Source organism: Leuciscus leuciscus (genome assembly GCF_965113295.1).
Source record: "Leuciscus leuciscus genome assembly, chromosome: 5".
In the NCBI taxonomy this organism is placed as follows: Eukaryota; Metazoa; Chordata; class Actinopteri; order Cypriniformes; family Leuciscidae; genus Leuciscus; species Leuciscus leuciscus.
Window position 1 is genome coordinate 23,821,504 of NC_138729.1, and position 18,208 is coordinate 23,839,711.

At 39.8% G+C, this 18,208-nt stretch overlaps 1 protein-coding gene across 1 annotated transcript in view; it reads right to left on the reverse strand.

Moving 5' to 3' along the window:
* kank1a (KN motif and ankyrin repeat domains 1a) overlaps positions 1 to 18,208 on the reverse strand; it is a 58,767-nt gene that overhangs the window by 5,183 nt on the left and 35,376 nt on the right. Inside the window, exons 2-6 of the mRNA XM_082169988.1 lie at positions 16,237 to 16,365; positions 5,114 to 7,756; positions 2,041 to 2,193; positions 983 to 1,079; positions 415 to 600 (exon numbers count right to left, since the gene is read on the reverse strand). Of these exons, the coding sequence (XP_082026114.1) occupies positions 415 to 600; positions 983 to 1,079; positions 2,041 to 2,193; positions 5,114 to 7,756; positions 16,237 to 16,273 (3,116 nt within the window). The 5' untranslated portion in view covers positions 16,274 to 16,365. The remainder of the gene's footprint in view (positions 1 to 414; positions 601 to 982; positions 1,080 to 2,040; positions 2,194 to 5,113; positions 7,757 to 16,236; positions 16,366 to 18,208) is intronic.

An 18,208-nucleotide genomic window follows, 5' to 3' on the forward strand; every position in this document is an offset into this window, starting at 1 on the left:
ATTTAGCTCTCTAACTAATCGCATTGGAGACGCATTGAAATGCAAAGTGTAAATGCATTCTAGCTAAAGAATATCCAGAAACTATCCAGATATGAAATAATGTTATTTCCAGGTGGAAAGAGGACTACTTGGAGATTATGAAAAGCATTACTTTAGGACTCTTTCTCATGACTCATGTCAGGCTTGGTATGCAGGATTCTTAACCGATATGATTATACAGAGCTCCCATTCCTGCCTCCAGAGACTACATTCCACTTTTTAAAAAATATTGCATTGCAGACATCACATCCAAAATACCTTAAATTCTCTTTCTAATGCAAGAGATGCTTGAATTGGTCTACAGTCATTAATGACGCAACACTAACTATGAATCACTTGTTGCATGTGGATCTAAAAGTTACTGGCAGTACTTACCTCTGCCTTTTGTCCTGGCCTAAATCTTCAGTGTCTCTATCTTCATCCACTGCTTCATTGTTTCGGAATTCTTCTTTCCTCCTCTCTCTCACATTCACCGTCTTGTCTTTCTCCTCCCCTTCATCCTCTGACCCAGAGGAGCTGCTCTCTTCTGAGCTGGAGTCATCGCTCGATGTCGTCTCGTACCTAGAGATGGAAAACAGCATTTAGTTGAATCTATGCACATTTACAAGCTACTCTAGAATACCTTAGTCATTTTGCACTGATTTTGTAAAATAACCACTTTTCACTTATTCTTCATGGCAACATACCTACTTTCATGTGCAGGTTACTAAGAATATATACATTTATATTGTAATGTTGTTGCAGCTTAATCTAAACTACAAGTAATATGTCATGCTATTTTATTTTGTAAGTAGTCATGTAATAAGCTTTGCATTTGGGAATTATTTTTATTTTTTTATGCCTTACAAATCAACTGATAAGCATCAACTCAGACATATTTTTTTATCATACACTTCTTCTGTGAGAAATGTATTTTCTCCTCTTACTTGGAACGAGAACCTACCCTCCATTCACACCAACAAACTGCAAGTTCTTTTTTGTGCCATTAGGTCCCTGATGACCATCTTTCTTCATGATGGACTTCAGGGTGCTGTGACTGCCTAGTAGGAAATAAAAAAATACAGGCAATCAACAATTATTATTTTACACTGTTAAAGTATAGCTTAATTATTTACATTTTAAAACATATAATTTTCCAGGTACAAAGAGTAGTCAGGTATTCAAATTTACATGCAAATTGTTAGTGCAACTAATTTTAATATAGATCTGCAAGTAATATTTTGCCTCCACCACAAATGCAGACAGAAATCCACACACCCTATCAAAATTGAAAGAAACGCATAAAGCTGACATCATGATTTATGAAATACAGTGTTATTGCTGTTATGGGAAATGAACAAGTAGAATCTACTTTAGCCAGCAACAGCTAATCATGACCATAAGCTGGAGTTGGCTACATTACTTTTCCAAATCTGACAGACATGTAGAATGTCCAAATTTGTTGTCATTTTCAACAGAAGAAAATATAATCAAGCGCCGCTAGAACATGCATTTAGAAAAAAACTATGTGAAGCAAAAGAAACATCCCGCAGCCTAAAGCTATGGCAAACATGTTAAGTACAGGCTTTGCTCTGCCAAATACCGAAGAGGATCACCGCCCCTCTCCACGGAGACTGAAAAAAGAACAGTTCTGAGAACTGCCAGAACATGCCCTACAGATGGACACACTCCCTCTGACTGTCTGTATCTCGAACATAGTAGATGATGAAGGCACTCATTATCCACGTTTCCCTTATTTTGACGGGTGAGAGCAGTTGAATCCCTGGAACTACATGCCTTGAAGCTGTTAATCTGTGACATGCTCTCCTAAGACAGTCACACAAGGGTGGCTTCATGAAAAAAAACATCCATCAAGGGGAGTTCAACATGAAGAAGTGGCTTATTTTATAATGGTTACTCACAGTCTTATAGTACTTGAAAGCAACACACTGATTATCAACTATAACTGAAAAAATATTTACAAATATATCTCGTTTAGTGACAGAACTGGGCATACAGTACCATGCAATGCTGTGGACATTTGCTGGTCCATGCGGCTTTTCTGTGTAGCTGTACTCTGTTCATGTGAGTCGTCAGTATAGACATTTTCTATCCGTGTAACCTCTGTTCTCACACTACTCGAGTGGGAATGGACTGCATTGACCATCTGCGTTTCTGGATAAATAGAACAAGAAGAGACAGAAAAAAGGGACACATGAGGAACAGCAATATATTTCTGTACATAAATTGCTCGGTCTCAAATTATACGTCCAAGAAGACATTATAATATAGCTCCTGCCAAAACAGAATTGCATGAAAAGGACATCTTAAGATCACATAAAAGTGTGTCAGAATGCTTTTCTTACTTATTATCGCACAGAGCAATGTGCAATGGTTATGGTATGAATCTGAATTCAAGACTCTAGAATTCTTCAGGTTTAGATATCAGATGGTCTTTTGTTGGCATGCACCAAATGTCGTAATGTAATAAAAAGCAAAAGAATGATATGAAGAATACCTGAGTGCATCTCCTGCTTAATCTAGAGCCAAATCTTATCACAGCAGACATGGAAACACTAAATCTTGACAGCAATTTTGACTGATTCATTGGTCATAATACTCTGACGCGCATGCAAAAATTATCTCCTTCATTCTCGCTTACCCCTTACAGGGTAGAAGGAAATGTTATTTATAACTTCAGAGCATTCCATAAAAATTCATGCTAAAATGCTGGTATTTCTAAATAAAAGATTAGAGAGAAATAAAAAGCCCGCTGGACTAAGAACTTTTAGATTCCTACCATTTTTAAGCCTTCATTCCTGGAAATAAAAACAGTACTTGTGCACGAGACACTTTGGATAATAGCTTCATAAGGCTAGCCTTATAGAGAGAAAATCTTTACACAAGGCTTCTGTACATTACATCAGTGGTTTTCAAACTGTGGGTCGCGACCCACTTGTGGGTCACACAGTGAGAAAAGGTGGGTCGCACAAAGGCACTTAGCTGCAGCTAAATTTACGTTACGATGAGTGAAACAAAACCAGTCCGATTAATGACCAAACGACTATGAGTTTTAGCGCCCGCCAAAGTGTTATTTGATCGCTGAGTAATGTAGATGAACTGCTGCGCTTGTGACAGAGTCACAGTGCATGTTTAACTGAAAGAACGAGCAGAGAGAGTACTCGGTCGCGCGCGCGCTCTATCTCTCTATTCGGAGCCAGGCGAAAGTGTAAAAAATACTTCACCGTCTCCAAACTAATATTTGTGTGTGTGTGTGAGTGAGGCACGGGTGTGATCGAACAGTAGAAACATAAAAACATACTCCGTCATTTCGTTTTTACAGGACATCATTCAAACTGCAAAGTGTTTAAGTTACTGTGAATTAAAATTTTAAAGAAAACAAATATATTATTCTGAAATGTAGCAAATTAATTTTCAATTCATTCAGGTACAATTACCAAACATATCTCAAGGTCTTTTTGTCTTTTTATTAATTTAATTAATAAACTAATTATATAAAACTACTGTCAGTGCACTACAAATAAACTGGTTCTATGCCTTTACTTTATTAATAAAACTTATTTAAAAAAATACAAGGCTTAAGTAATTTATTTTCCTTTGGTGGGACAGCCTGAGACATGCACAAGCCTTCTGCAGTTCTGTTTTGCTTTTCCCTCCATTGTACCGAACCGTGATGTCTGAACCGAGGTATGAACCGAACCGTGACTTCTGTGTACCGTTCCACCCCTAATAGAGAGTGCAGAGTTTTCAAAGAATAGTGGACCAATGATTATTTTTAAAGTGAAGAATAACTTTAATTAAAACAAAGTGTGAAGACTCGATTACTACTTTTGCAAACCACTAGTAAAGATAAACAAATATGTGCCAGGAATCAAGTGTTGATATAGTAGTGGGGATGGCTGTGCCAGGCTAGTAATCTCTACTACACAATGAGGCCTGCTGGTGGTCATTTTGGTCTGGGTCATACAATTCTATGTTATATAGCTGACCCGGCCCCCCCATCACAGTCAGGAACGATAATGTGGCCCCCAGAGAAAAAAGTTTGGTGACCCCTGCTTTAAAATAAATAAAACCCCTTGTTTTTTTGTTTTTTTTTAAAGCATATGACTACATTTTTCCACACAGTGCTATCAAGAATCGATAAGAGAATCGTTAAAGAATCGGATCGATAATCAGAATCGTCAGTGGCATTATTATTATTGATAAAATCCTATCATTTCCCATCCCTATGTGAAGACGGTAAAATTATAATCAAACATTAAAGAACACAAATGTTTTTAAAAGTTTTTTTAAGAGTTAAAAGTTTATAATATTTTGCTAACATGAAGGCTTGTCACTGTCAGTCTTTTTACATCAGTGCAAAACTAGGGAATGCAGATTAAGACCATCAGCATGCATTGATTAATCCCATGGCATGTAGCAAAAAAAAAGAAAAATGTGCAACCAAATCATGCTGGTGCGACCAACTGAGAAAGTTGGTAGCACCAGTGCAAGTGGGTCTTGAGATTGATTATACTTGTCTAGGTGGGTCCTAGAACGAAAAAGTTTGGGAACCCCTGCATTACATAACACAGTGGACCTATGAATCAGCATCAGCAAAGACAACAACAACTAGGCATTTAGCACAAGCTGCTGCCTTCCAAAAAAGATGAGATCACTGTTGGATTAGATCCAAAGCCCCCCATGCATTTTTCAGGGTCAGAGAAAACTCTGCCCTGTCAGATCGTGTCAGGCATCATTACAGACACAAACGCACCGTGTACCCTCGTGTCTCGTCCCTATTCCTCAACATTCTCAGCAGGGGCCTGACTGTATATAGCAACTTGATTTATCCTAATTATTCAGTGATATTCTTCTTCCTTCTGTTTGTATGTTCTTTGATTCCAGAATGTAAAAAAGGGACAGTGAAATATTTATCATTACGATCATTAAAATAACATTTTCACAACAGTTCCCCAGTAAAACCAGACCAGATTAATTATGTCATTGCAATATGCCAAAAAAAAAAAAAAGAGCTTTTAAAAATCAGCATAGATCCTTTGAGCATATAGGGTTCAAGCAAACTGCAACAAACCTTTCACGGTGTGGTCTGATTTCTCCTGCTGCCTTAAAAGGTCCACATTGCAGAGTTCCTCAACACTTCCATACTTCATAACTGAATTGATGGATGATAGTGTAGTAACTAGCTCACTGTTGATGGAGCTAAACTGGGATTGTTGAGGTGGGTCGAATGCATCTGCCAGCTCACTGTAGTTCTGAGCAAGCAACATCTGCTGTTCCTGCAAGAGCTTCTGCACTCTCTCTATGTAGTGATCAAGTCCAACACCTGCACCAGCCTGTGACTGGATGGGTCCTGCTGATGGCATTGATCCCACAGGCATACTCTTATCTTGGGTCGGGACAGGAGATTGAGAGGGGCCACAGGCAATGTTCCTTGTCTTCTGACCGACTAAGAAGTTTTCATGTATGCTCATGTGGCCAACCCCAGCCTCTTTTGTTTTGCAAGATCCTGACATATCAAGCATAACCTCCTCAGATGCTGTAGTACCTACTGAAACTGAGCGTGTTTTTAATGTGGCCGGCACATCTTTTACAAGACCATCCCCAATGGCTATTGTACGAGTCTCCACTGGTACAGTGCTTACTTGTTTGTCTTCTGAGTATGGTTGTGTATTAGTGCAGGAATCCGTAAGAATTACATTGTCTGTATTGGTTAACTTGGCTATTGTCTCGATTTCTGTGTTTGTGTACTGTGAAGCACACATGGGTAAGACCATGACTCCAAAATCAGTTCTGAGAACATCATCTGTTGCTGTGCTCTGGGTTGCCATCTCCTTGATGGGCCTGACCATTACATCCACTGAACAATCTCCACACCCAATAGACCTGAACTCTCTGGCTTGTTCAGCCTCTCTTTTGCAAAGTCCTAAATCTTCGGCCGTTAACTCAGTGTTGATCCCCATTTCACATACACTTAAATCCACTCCCACACTCCTGTTGCACATCACAACCTGTCTGCCGACACACTGATCATGAACCTCAGCACGTTCTTGTACAACCCACCGCTCCATTGGCAACTCTGGACCCACCAAAACATGCCTTGCATCTGGTCTGCAAGTAATGCCTACTGAATTCATTATTTGGACATGATTTGTGCTTGCATCATTAAACTCAACATGGTTGCCCACACCTTGGCTTTCTGTGGACACTCTGGCCTCCACTGAAGTGCTGTACATCTCTGGCCTTGCCATCATACCCTTGTCCGTTTTTTTTCTCGATCCAGCCACTTGAAGCTGAAGCTTTAGCTTTCCCATCTCCATTTGGTGGGTGGTCTCCTTAAGTTGGACTTCCAGTCTGTAGATCTTCTCTTTGAGAGCTTCGATGGTCTGGTGTTGCATCTCGATTTCAGCTTCTACCTCACTGCTCATTCCTAGCATGGCTTCAGTCACACCAACTCCTGTGCTCCTCACCTCCTGCTCCGTTCCAACAGCCACCTCTCTGCTTTTCCCAGGAGACTTTCGGTAAACAACCACGTCGTTCATGTTCTCATCGGCTCCGACACCAATGGACTTGCTCTCACGACTCCACCGCTGGATGTTTTGGTTTGTTTTTTGCTCTGTTTGGTGTAAGCTGTGCTTTATTTCCTCACCATTATCCTGTATGTTCCTCTCCAGAGCCTCCACCTCAGCGGTCAATTGCCTAAACTCTTGTAGCCTTTGGGTGCTCTGCTCAGTGTTCTCCATCTCCTCAATGTGAAGTTCAGAGCCTGTTCTGAGCTGGGTCAGGGGCTCATACTGATCAGCACTGCCAACACTATAGGAGCGCTTCCTAAAACCTCCACATGGACCCTGCCCCGCTACCTTGGAGTTCTTCATCTGGGACACTAGTTGCCTTTTCTCTTCTTGCAAGACTGATATCTTGACTTGAAGAATTGGGATGGTCTTTACCTGCTCTTCCAGTTCTTTTAGTCTCTTTAAAGCCACTACCATCTGTTCTCTAATGTGCTGGAGGTGCAGGGGGCTAACATTGGTCACTGGTGTGGTCATGCCTGAGCTGAGGGGACTGTGGCGGATTGAACTACCCATAGAGGATGTAAAGTAGGGGTTGTACTCGCCATTGCCTAGATGTCCATTATGTTGGAAAGAATGCAAGTTAGGTGAAATCTGGCTTGGCCCATAAGAGCCACTGTAAGAGGACAGGGAACTGGAAGAGCCCATTCCGCCAAAACTGGCCAGTCGCCTGCGAGGCGGCTCGTTGACTGGTGGCTGCACAAGGAGCCGCTCTTGCTCCAGTCGCCTTCGAGTCTCCATCAGTGTTTTCTCCACCTGGGGGTTATGGCGAAGAAGGCGGGGAGAAGGTGGCGGCAGCAGCTGCTTGGTCTCAGGGACGTTCACAAAGGCTTGGGGAGCTTCATGAACTTGGGCAGTATGGCCAGGGGGGGCTACCTGGTTCTGAGGCGTGAAGTAGACGGATGACTGTTTGCTCTCATCGCTGTTGGAAGAGGACAAGGAGTCTGTTGAAGTCCACTCAGTCTGGCCACTGCAACTGCTCCGAGGAGGCAGCACGGACCTGACCACTTTTGGCTTCCTCTGGATGTTTAGCTTCTTGATGGTGTTGCCCCGCTCAATGTCATCAACATACTTAAGGAAGTCCAGGTCTAGCTGATAACCATATGGGGTTTCCAAGCAGTAAGGGTCCTTCTCATCATCATCTTTTTCTGCAAAAAAGAAAAAACAAACACAGAGTGAAATTAGTTATATTATCTAATCATTGTACAATTTATAAAAACGTATGATCAGTCCTTAAAATTACTTACTTTTTGAATTACTACTTTAAGCTTTATAACAAACAACAACAACTACAACAACAACTACAACAACTACAACAACAACAACTACAACAACTACAACAACTACAACAACTACAACAACTACAACAACTACAACAACAACTACAACAACTACAACAACTACAACCTCGTTCCCCAAAAGAATTAAAACAGCCAACAACTCTAAAAACAGAAATACATTTTGACAGAATGGTTCTTCAGTCTGAGTCCTGAGTACATTAAGTATATTTATAAAGTTTGAAACCAACTCTTAAGGTTGCAGGCACAAAGGTGTGATAACGGTGTGATCACTACTGTCATGCCCTGTAATCATAACAGTGTGAGTCAGTCATTTCAACAACACTTTACACTTATACAATACATTGTTAAGATTTTTCCAAGAAGAGTCAAACCATTAACTAAAAAACAAAGTTGAACTTCCCATCTATTGATTTCCAACACTAAATGTAAAGATGTATTCCACACAATTTCATGGCAAAACAAACTCCATGTGTTTGCTGAGCATTTGCAAGGTGGGGGTGGGGTTAGGGGAAAACAAGTAGAGCAAATATTTCTTTCTATCCAAAGATCAATTTGGTCTGATGCAATTGACAATATTTTAAACATTTCCCTCACTCACTACATAGCAGACTAGAAATACCTTGACAGAGAGGTAAAACTGTTAATAGTTTCTTTTCAGCTAGAAACCAAGGAATATCCATCAACAGAGCTTATATCACAGTCCAAATTCCACATCGGACAGAGAATTCCTGTCGTCAGTTAGACAGATTAACTCGCTGAAAGCCAAGACACTTTCAGATGATTTAGAGAGCCAGACACAGTGCATTAAGAACAAACAACAAACCATTGAACACTTTCTTGGTACGTTTTAAGGACATACGTAAAATGCATGAAAGTTTACTTGACCATGTAACACTCATTCAAACATTGTCTATATAGGTTTTGGGGAGGTTAAGGCAACCTAATCCCTCATTGTTCAAGCGTCACTTACCCCAAGTCAAACAGCAGTCCTCATGCAGCAGCGCCTGTTCCCTTACAAGCCGTCATAGTTTTATAACTAGAACAAGCTGCAGGCTGCCTCCCCTCACTCACTGAGCACTTTCTCAACCTTCACTCCATAAGGGGAAAAATTCCACTATTGGTGTAAACTTAGCCCAGCTCTGCGCCGCCTGTGATAGGCTAGTTGCCTCTACCAATCATGCAGTACTTACACTGTTTCTTCTGTCTTGCCTCTCTGAAAGTGCTCTTTAAACACTTTGTAACCCCTTAAAACAGTGGTCCCTTTTTAAACACTCTTTCCAGGCATGTCTTTGTCATATTAAGGAGCATAAACTCACCAGACACATAATACAAGGTTCAGTCAAGCTTTTGCTGTGAACTTAATGTGAACTATGTTTAGGATTACAGATAAAAACACCAAGATATAGTGTCTTTTTCAATGACAATAAGGTTTACAAAAGTTAGTAGACCAAAGGAGAAATTTTTTAAATACTCCAACCAAAATAAAAAGCTTCATTGTTTATTTAGTCAAGCAACAATCCTTCGACAGCACTGACAAAACCTCTTTTACTGTACTTGCACAGCAACAATCGCTAGCTTGTTAAGCACACCAGCTAGCTTTGCTGACTATAGCAAGAGCACAACAGCAATGTCATGGAGAGAGAGACAGGCTCGTCTGGTACGAGGAACAAACACTTAGGCAGCTGAGCGCTGACCTCACCGGGAGGGGGGTTGAAAACCTGTGACACTAAATGGACAAGCGAGAAGCGCATGAAAGCAGTGTGAGAAACGGCTCCAAGAATAATCCACCCACACTCTCTTTTAGCAGTCTAGAATTACACAACCCACCATCAGACAAAAACAGCCTAGAGGATGTTCAGATCAAAATAGTTTATGCTACGGGCAACGTACTGAAGAAAACTTACTCTATGATGTTGAAAAGCACTTTTAACAGTGGAAGCTAGACTGATTTAAAGTTCAGCAACCAGCTGGCATCAAGTAAAAAAAAATAACATTTTTTTTAAGACCAAACTGAGACAGTATTTACAGAATAAATAATTTTGTAATGAAACAAAAACATTCACACTCCACCTGTGTAAAATTAAAAACTAAATGTTAGTCCTCTCCTGTATCTAGTGCTGGCTAGGGTTACAAGTTACAGTCCTTGTCATTAGAAAAAATTAAATTGCCGGGTGATGCAAGTTCTTTTGGGGGTGTGTTCACACTTGGCATCCATGGTTCGATTAAAACGAGCCCTGGTGGTTTTGCTCTGTTAGTGCGGTTCATTTGAATAAGTGTGAACGCTGTCATCCGAACCTTGGTGCACACTAAACAAGTGGAACGAGACTGCTGAAAAGATGGATCTTGGTCCACTTCCAAACGAAATCTGGTGCGGTTCGAATGCAACACAGACCAAAGACATGTAAACACACCAAAAACGGGACATGTTGTCAGAATATGCGGCCCTGAAAAGGACAGAATGCTCAAGCATACCTGTTTTTTCTCGTCATAGTCGCAATGTTGCCCATCACAGTTCGTTACGAGCATCAGAACCGCGTCTCTTTGCAGCAGATCTTCCAGACCAGGACTAAAGTTTTTTGTTTTTTTTTCAGGACCAAACGAACCAAGCAAAACAATCTACAAGTGTGAACACACCCTTAAATGTGATTGGCTAAAACCAAAAAGCAAGGATATGGCAGTGACAGTTTCTGACAGGTGGACAAACAAACGTGACACATGATCATTTGGCATGTCTGTTGTCACAAAGTTATTTCTGGACAAAATGAGCAGAAACAGCCCCATGTAAATGGGGTTTGTAAAAGGATTTTGTATGGATTTTGTCAAAATAAAAGAAAAAAAGTGTTAAGTCCACATTAGGATTGATTTGTCCAATCTGTCTAAACCGTTTAAAAAGGTAGAGAGGAGATGTTTTGGGGAATCCCATGGGAATATTTCTAAAATATGTAATTGTTTTGTGTGTTCACTTGGACTTGCAGATGGACAGGATAGTTCTCTAAATTCTCACAAGACATCCACTTTTGACCAAATGTAACATTAGTGTCATGTAAACAACTTAAAATAGATGTCCACAGACAGCCCTGCAATTTTTCCTGCTTGATCTGTGCACTGCTTAAAAAATAAATAAAAAAATGGACAGAGAAGAATTAGTACAAGTGTGCCTCACAATCTTTGAGTTTAAAAGGGCATGGGCTTATCTACTGTGTGTCTAACAAATGCTGTCTGACTAAATGTCCAAAGACAATGAGAAATCAAATAGCTGCTAAATATTTGAGCGATCAGCATTACGTTGTCACCAGAAACCGTGCCGCCTAGCAAAAGTAGAAACATTTTGACTAGACTCTTTATCTAAAATCTGTAGTTCTGATTTGTTTTTGGCCTCTTTTATGTTCTGCCTATTACACTTAAGATCTATTCCAGTACAACACTCCTGAGAGTATTCATTACCAATTACAAACCCCTGAGGACAATGTTTTCAGTTCTCATATTACACAATGAAACCTCGGTGGATCTCTCACAGAGTTCACAATCACCTTGGGCACGAGATCAGCTGAATGTTAGCAATGAAAATAGATGCCTATTTGAAAGTCTGACCTCAGATGCCCACATCTATGATGTGGGAGGAAAAACAAACTTCATAAATCAGCTTGTTTTGCTAACCACAAAACCTATATGGAAATTTGAGAGATCAGGATGTCAGGAATGCACCCAAGTTATCTTTCACAGTATATGTGCACAGTATTTTTTTACTTTTATTTTTTTGTCCGGTGGTAAAACCAAATATTTGTGTATAATTTTATGTATAAGTGAAATCTTAAAGTAACCCTTATAGAGTCTGCATTGCCTAACACATTATTTTGTGGTTGTGCATTTTATTCATATTAATTTATAATTATTGAATTCTAGTGGCCAGGTATTTAGTATCTTTAGCATCCGATTTTACTTTTAAAGACAGAAATATAATCATGCAGTATCAGAAAATGCAATCAATACAATAACTATTCATAATCTAGATTTCAGCCATTTGTTCACTTTGACCTATTGTTTGCTGGCTTTTTTATTAAGTATTTACATGGTTGCACCATCTGATGAATATCAGTTTAGCCACCAGACATCACTAATAATGACAGGGAATATGCTGAATACTGAATACTTTTTTGTGCAATTACATATAAAAATAAAATACAAATTACTGCCTGGTGGACATGTTTTCCACAAAAACCTGTTTTTCAAGACCTTCCGATGGAGTCCCTTTTAAAAACGATTAGTTAACTACATTAACATTAACTACAACAGAACAGCAGCTTGAAACCTGAACAAATACAAATGCAAACTTCTTGAACATTTCTTTTTAAACCAAAGCACCAAAACACAATTGACATGAATATCAGTAATCAAGTATCTACAACACTTTATCCTTAATACTTAATGGCCATTCATTCAAGTCTACCTTTAAATGCCTATAGAGCACTGAATATAATACTGTTTTGTCACTTACTGGGACAGGAGTTTGAATGTAGCAGGCTAGCATTACTGGTCTGAGCATATCTGAGTCTTCTCAAACACACACACACACACACACACACACAAGAGAAAACAGAGGCCCTTTTTCTCACTCTGGCCTGGTATTTCCTGACCCGGCCCATGGAAACCACGTCAGCCTTCCAGTTTAATTATCCCAGAAATCCACGTCATCTTCAAGACCATACTAACAAACACACAGAGCCATTAAACAACCAACAAGCAACAATGCTGGAACAGATACAGAAACTTCTCTAAGAATACTCCTGCCATAAAAGAACCAAGCAACCAAGAGAAACGGTGAACAGCTCCAGTATTAAATCATTTATATTAACTAAACCTGCAGGACATCCCAGACTATTGCTAATCCAACCAATATTAGCAGTAAATGAACCAAGAATATCTGAAGGAAAGGCTGTAAATTACATGCAGGGGATTGTTGCAGACAATAGGCTTCAAATTATTACAAATACAAGGGCTGAATCTTAGTCCTGTTACACTCATTACATAATATACTGCTTAAGTTCACAGATGTGCTGTGATTCAGTTGATATACAACCTTAAATACCACATGAAATGGCTCGAGGAGAACAATTTTCTTTGCTGCGCAAAAAAAGAATGTAAATTTTAAATGTAAATATCTGATAATTTTGTCAACTTCCAACACAGATGGCCACAAAGCTAACAGACATTGACTAGAAGCCACAAAACTTCCATTTTGATCTCGTGTTTTCGACATTAGGTACAATGTCGAATTCATGTCCTTAAATTATGCGCTGATACTAAATATAAGCAGTCACGTCCGATCCCAGGCTATAAAAACGCTTCTAAATGTTCAATACATCAATATACTTTGGAAGTTTCTACACTCTAGATCAGGATGAAAGCTTGACTTTGCAGACACATAATACACAAAGAAACTGAAAATATGTTTAAAGGTTAATGAAGTACCAGATCGCTTAAATAAAGAAGACCATTGTAACTCAACAGTATTCAAGTACCCGTAATACTAGTGTCCAACAATTTAGCACGTCCATTAGCCCTTCAATCTTGACATGCTAATCAGCTAGAACTCTAGACTTTATAATGGCACAGCTTGGCAGCCTTGTTTAACACCAAGTGCTCTGGCCTTAGTTTGCTGTGGAGGAGCCATATGGAAAGAGTCCAAGACAACACAAAATCTCCTTTAGGCTATTACTGACCTGAATTTCATTGTATCAAAGGTGAGGGTTTACTGACACAGACAACCAAAATGCCAAAAGGAGATACAATATCATAAAGAAAAAAGCTATCTATTGACTGTGTTAGTTTACTTAAGCTGATTTCCCTAATCTACAACAAGAACATTCCTACTTGACATTTAAAGTACAATTAAAATGACCTTTTGTCAACACACGCTGGCTACATGGCAAAAAAGGAGCAAAACCCATTAATTCAATTTATTTCCATTGCATCACTCAATATAAAGGGACTGACAAAACAGTTCTTCTTATTACTCAAGTTGTTGCTCTTTCACTTTATTGTCAGAAGGAATGTGCAGTGGAATGCGTTGATGTTGTGGTTGAGTGTTCGGAGCCCGGCAAAGCTGACACGCAATATTTCACAGAATGCAGTGAAAATCACACTCCTGTCCTGTTTAAGAAACGCCGGACTGTGCAAACATAGCGGGCATGAATCTTCAAACAGGGCTCAAAAATCTGAAAATATAGGTCTCAAAACTGTACAATCTGTTCAAAACTGTACAATCTGTTCAAATGCTCACCTGGGTCTTCACTTGGCAAAGTTAAAGCTGAAGTGTTTCAATTTTTTTATATCAAAATGTGATGCGATCTGGGAAAACCCGTCGGATGTCGCGCTGGGGCGTTTTCAGTAAATTCCAAAATAGTTTGAATGTCAGTTTTGTGTAAATTTTTTTTTTCATTAAATTATTATTCTATAACATCTTTTCTCTTATCTCTGAAAATATCTTGGCAAAATTCCCTTGTTTAGTGCAGAAAAACAGCGATAGTGTCAAGCTGAAAATACTCTTTCTCTAATGGTGCGTTCACACCAAACGCGAATATGCGTCTGGCGCGAGTGATTTCAATGTTAGGTCAATGGTAAGACGCGTTTACGCGCGTCTGGAGGTCTTGCGGCGCGAATGAGGCGTTTAGCGCGGCGCGGTAGACGCGAATTCGCCTCATTCGCGCGAATTGAGCGTTTGGTTACGCGCGAAATTTATTAGTGCTATTTGTGCATTCACGCGTTTGACGCGAATTCGCGTCTGCCGCCCGAGTTGAAAAATCTGAACTTCTGCGTCAATTCGCGCCGCGTTAACCAATCAGAAGCCTGCTTGCTGCTGTCACGTGGTGAAGTGACAGTTTACAATGTTATTTTATGTTTGGCCTCAATAAATTATTTTGTAATATGACTAAAATGCACAACAAAGCAAATCTTTCACATAAAAACTCGATTTCAATATATGAGAGATACTCATTTTGTATTGAATGCTATTTATTCCATATCTATTCTAGATTATAATGAAACATTATTATTCTAATGTAAAGACAACAAACACAATTTAGTGTATAAAAACAAAAATCACAGGACAGGTTTCACCTTTGGAGGCTAACTCCATTTATTATCAAAACAAAAATAAATGACAGATTAGGTGGGTGCGGGCGAGGGTGAACCTCGCGCCGGGCTGTAGAGCGCGGGCTCGTCAGGCAGCGACCACTCGAGGCCGAGGCCTTACGGCCTACGCGGTCCTCGTCAGCGTCCTCACCGTTAGGTCCACCAAACCTAGCTCCTGGAGCAAATTGTGAAACTCCTGAAACCCTCCGGAGGGTCTGGTGGACCCGAGTACAGCGACGATGATCCCTACGCCGCTGTTCTGCTCTCCAGAGCAAATACAGAGCAGCGACTCTCTCGATAAATGACCGATCAATAACAGACATCTTGTAAAAAGATGGCCGCCAACGGGGTTCGAAACTTTCGCCTCTGACGTGCGTGACGCGCGTAAATTTCGCTTCAAACTTATTTCGCTCTTGACGCGCGAATGCACACAAAGTGGTCACGCGTATAACTAGACGCGGCAGGCGCGAATTTTGACGCAGATTCGCGTTTGGTGTGAACGCAGCATTATGCATTCTATGCGACCATTTTCTCTAACGCACGGCAGAGGTGAAAAAAACAAAAAAACAATCGCCGTATATCCCACACACCTGTCCGTCTCTTAACACTACAAAGATAGTTTACCTATAAAATAAACCACATAACATGTACAGTGAATGTGTATTAGTGCGCATTTCGCGCCAATCCTGTTTAAAAAAAAGAGTGCCAAGCGTCCCGACGGTGCCAGTTAATTAAACCTGTTTTTCTCAAAATTCCGTTCCAGAAAATCATAGCGATCGGCCGACTTCAGATTAACAAACAAAAATAAAAACAGATTTGGAAAGGGCTTGATACCAGTTTCCATATGATATCAAAACCTGTAATAGGTCAAATTTCACCATGTGGTGGGTTTTCCCAGATCGCATCACAAATACTTTCTCCTTTTCCATCTTAGTTTTTTGAGCATCGCAAACAACCAGCCCAACAAAGAACCACTAGCTCAACCAATGGTGTGATTCTGGGGTGGGACAGTTTAGGGGGTGTGTTTGGGGAAACCTGTTTGACAGCAAGTATTATTTTTTGCAATTCTATTTAGTGACTCAGATGCAGAAATTACACACTTCAGTTTTAACTGAGAATAATTGTAGGCATAAACATTGATGATTCATTAGTGAACAGAACAGACAAACATGCTAATTAAAAGGGAGGGGTGTTACCTGAGGCATTGCCGTTAACGTGCATGGTTTGGGCCATGGCCGCAGACACTCGTTTGAAATCCCACAGAGAGCCTGAATGCACTCATGCAAATGCCATGCATCAAATCAGCTTGCCATGCAACCTGCAAACTGGACAAAACAAACAAAACACAAGATGTCAGACACAATAGCACAGCATGATTCACAACTACAAATACACATTTTATATAGGGTTTGAAATTAACAACCGCCAACCCGCCAAATGCGGGTAAAAATCAACTGTGGCGGGTAACGCTGTCAAATCACAAGCCAATTTGGTGTGTTACTTATTATGTTTACTCGCTTTGCTTGGGAAGTCCGTTCAAGCCAAATATGCGCAGATAAAGCGCAAATAACTTGTGAGTCATCATGATAAATTAAATACTGTGTATTGCACAGAACCTGAGCATATCTGGCTTACTTGAACACACACGTCACTAAACAACAAATAACGACACGCTTGTTAATTTGCATACCGGAGATTAAAAAGCATTTGGTTAACAGAAAATACATTGTTATTTTCCAACATCCTAAAAATGTTTTATGTTCTTTGTACTGTATTGATCTGTCCACCTAAAACATTCATTCATTCATTCATTCATTCATTCATTCATTCATTCATTCATTCATTCATTCATTCATTCATTCATTCATTCATTCATTCATTCATTCATTCATTCATTCATTCATTCATTCATTCATTCATTCATTCATTCATTCATTCATTCATTCATTCATTCATTCATTCATTCATTCATTCATTCATTCATTCATTCATTCATTCATTCATTCATTCATTCATTCATTCATTCAGGGCTAGCAGAAGTTTCTGAATGGCCGGTAACTTAATTTAGTAGCCAAATTGGCCGGTGAGTGAAAAAGTTCATTTCAAACCCTGTACATATACTATAAACAATCCAAGAGTCAATGTGATGTTCACAAAACAAATCATGGACTCAGATCTGATATAGGTGAGGCCTAAGTGACGCACCTCAGTGTTGCAATTGTGTGCTTGTCTGCAAGACCTTGTGGGCAGTTTAACCAAAACACGAGCTTTTATTGAGGTCATTTAATATTTAACAACAAATAGAACTCTAACCTTCAAATGGTGGGCATATCGAAAGGTGCACTTTTGAAGGGTGCATATTAGTACTCTAAAGGTACATATTACCTAAAGTGTATTTATTAGTACCTCTTTTGTACATATTGGTACCCTTGAAAGAGTACCACTGACAGCTTTTGTACCATTTTTTTCTGAGAGTAAATTTTTTTTTATACATCACCTAAAAATGTCAACATTTTGAGAAAGAGAAAATTGTGTCATCAAAGCTATCATATTAGAAACAGACTGACAGCCTAACACAGTCACGTACTTCTTCACCTTGTAAGAGATAGAGATCTGAAATGAAACTGCACTGCATTCTAAATTAGCACTGGAACTGGAATGAACTAAAGACGGAGCAACTTGACCAATCAGAAATGTTGGGCAACCAGCTCACCGTCTGTAACTGTCTCAAACTGTTCTGGTGCCAGATCAAAAACTTGTTTTTGTGTGATGGAGAAGAAGCTGTTTATCTTTACATGTTGGAGCGTCAGTAATAATCAAAAACTAAGATTCAGTATTGCTGGATTCAGCATGACCTTAAAGCGTTTAGACAGCAGATCGGGATTGTTTAAGCAAAGCAAAGACGGAGCAGCAAATATCCATGTGTGCAGCAGATACAGTGGTGGGTCTCATAAACCCCTGGTGGAAGAACGGCAGGAAGGGGAACCAGTGGGAGGTCTGCCGTGTTCTCTGAAGAACACAGACTTGGGGAAGCTAGTAAAAACAATGATTGGACCAGTCCTGAGTATTACGAAACACAGGACGTGTTAAGGAATTTCCTCCATTTCGCACAAAAAAACACAAACACACATATTACAACAATAGCATGTCTCAGTTTTTGCAGAAACA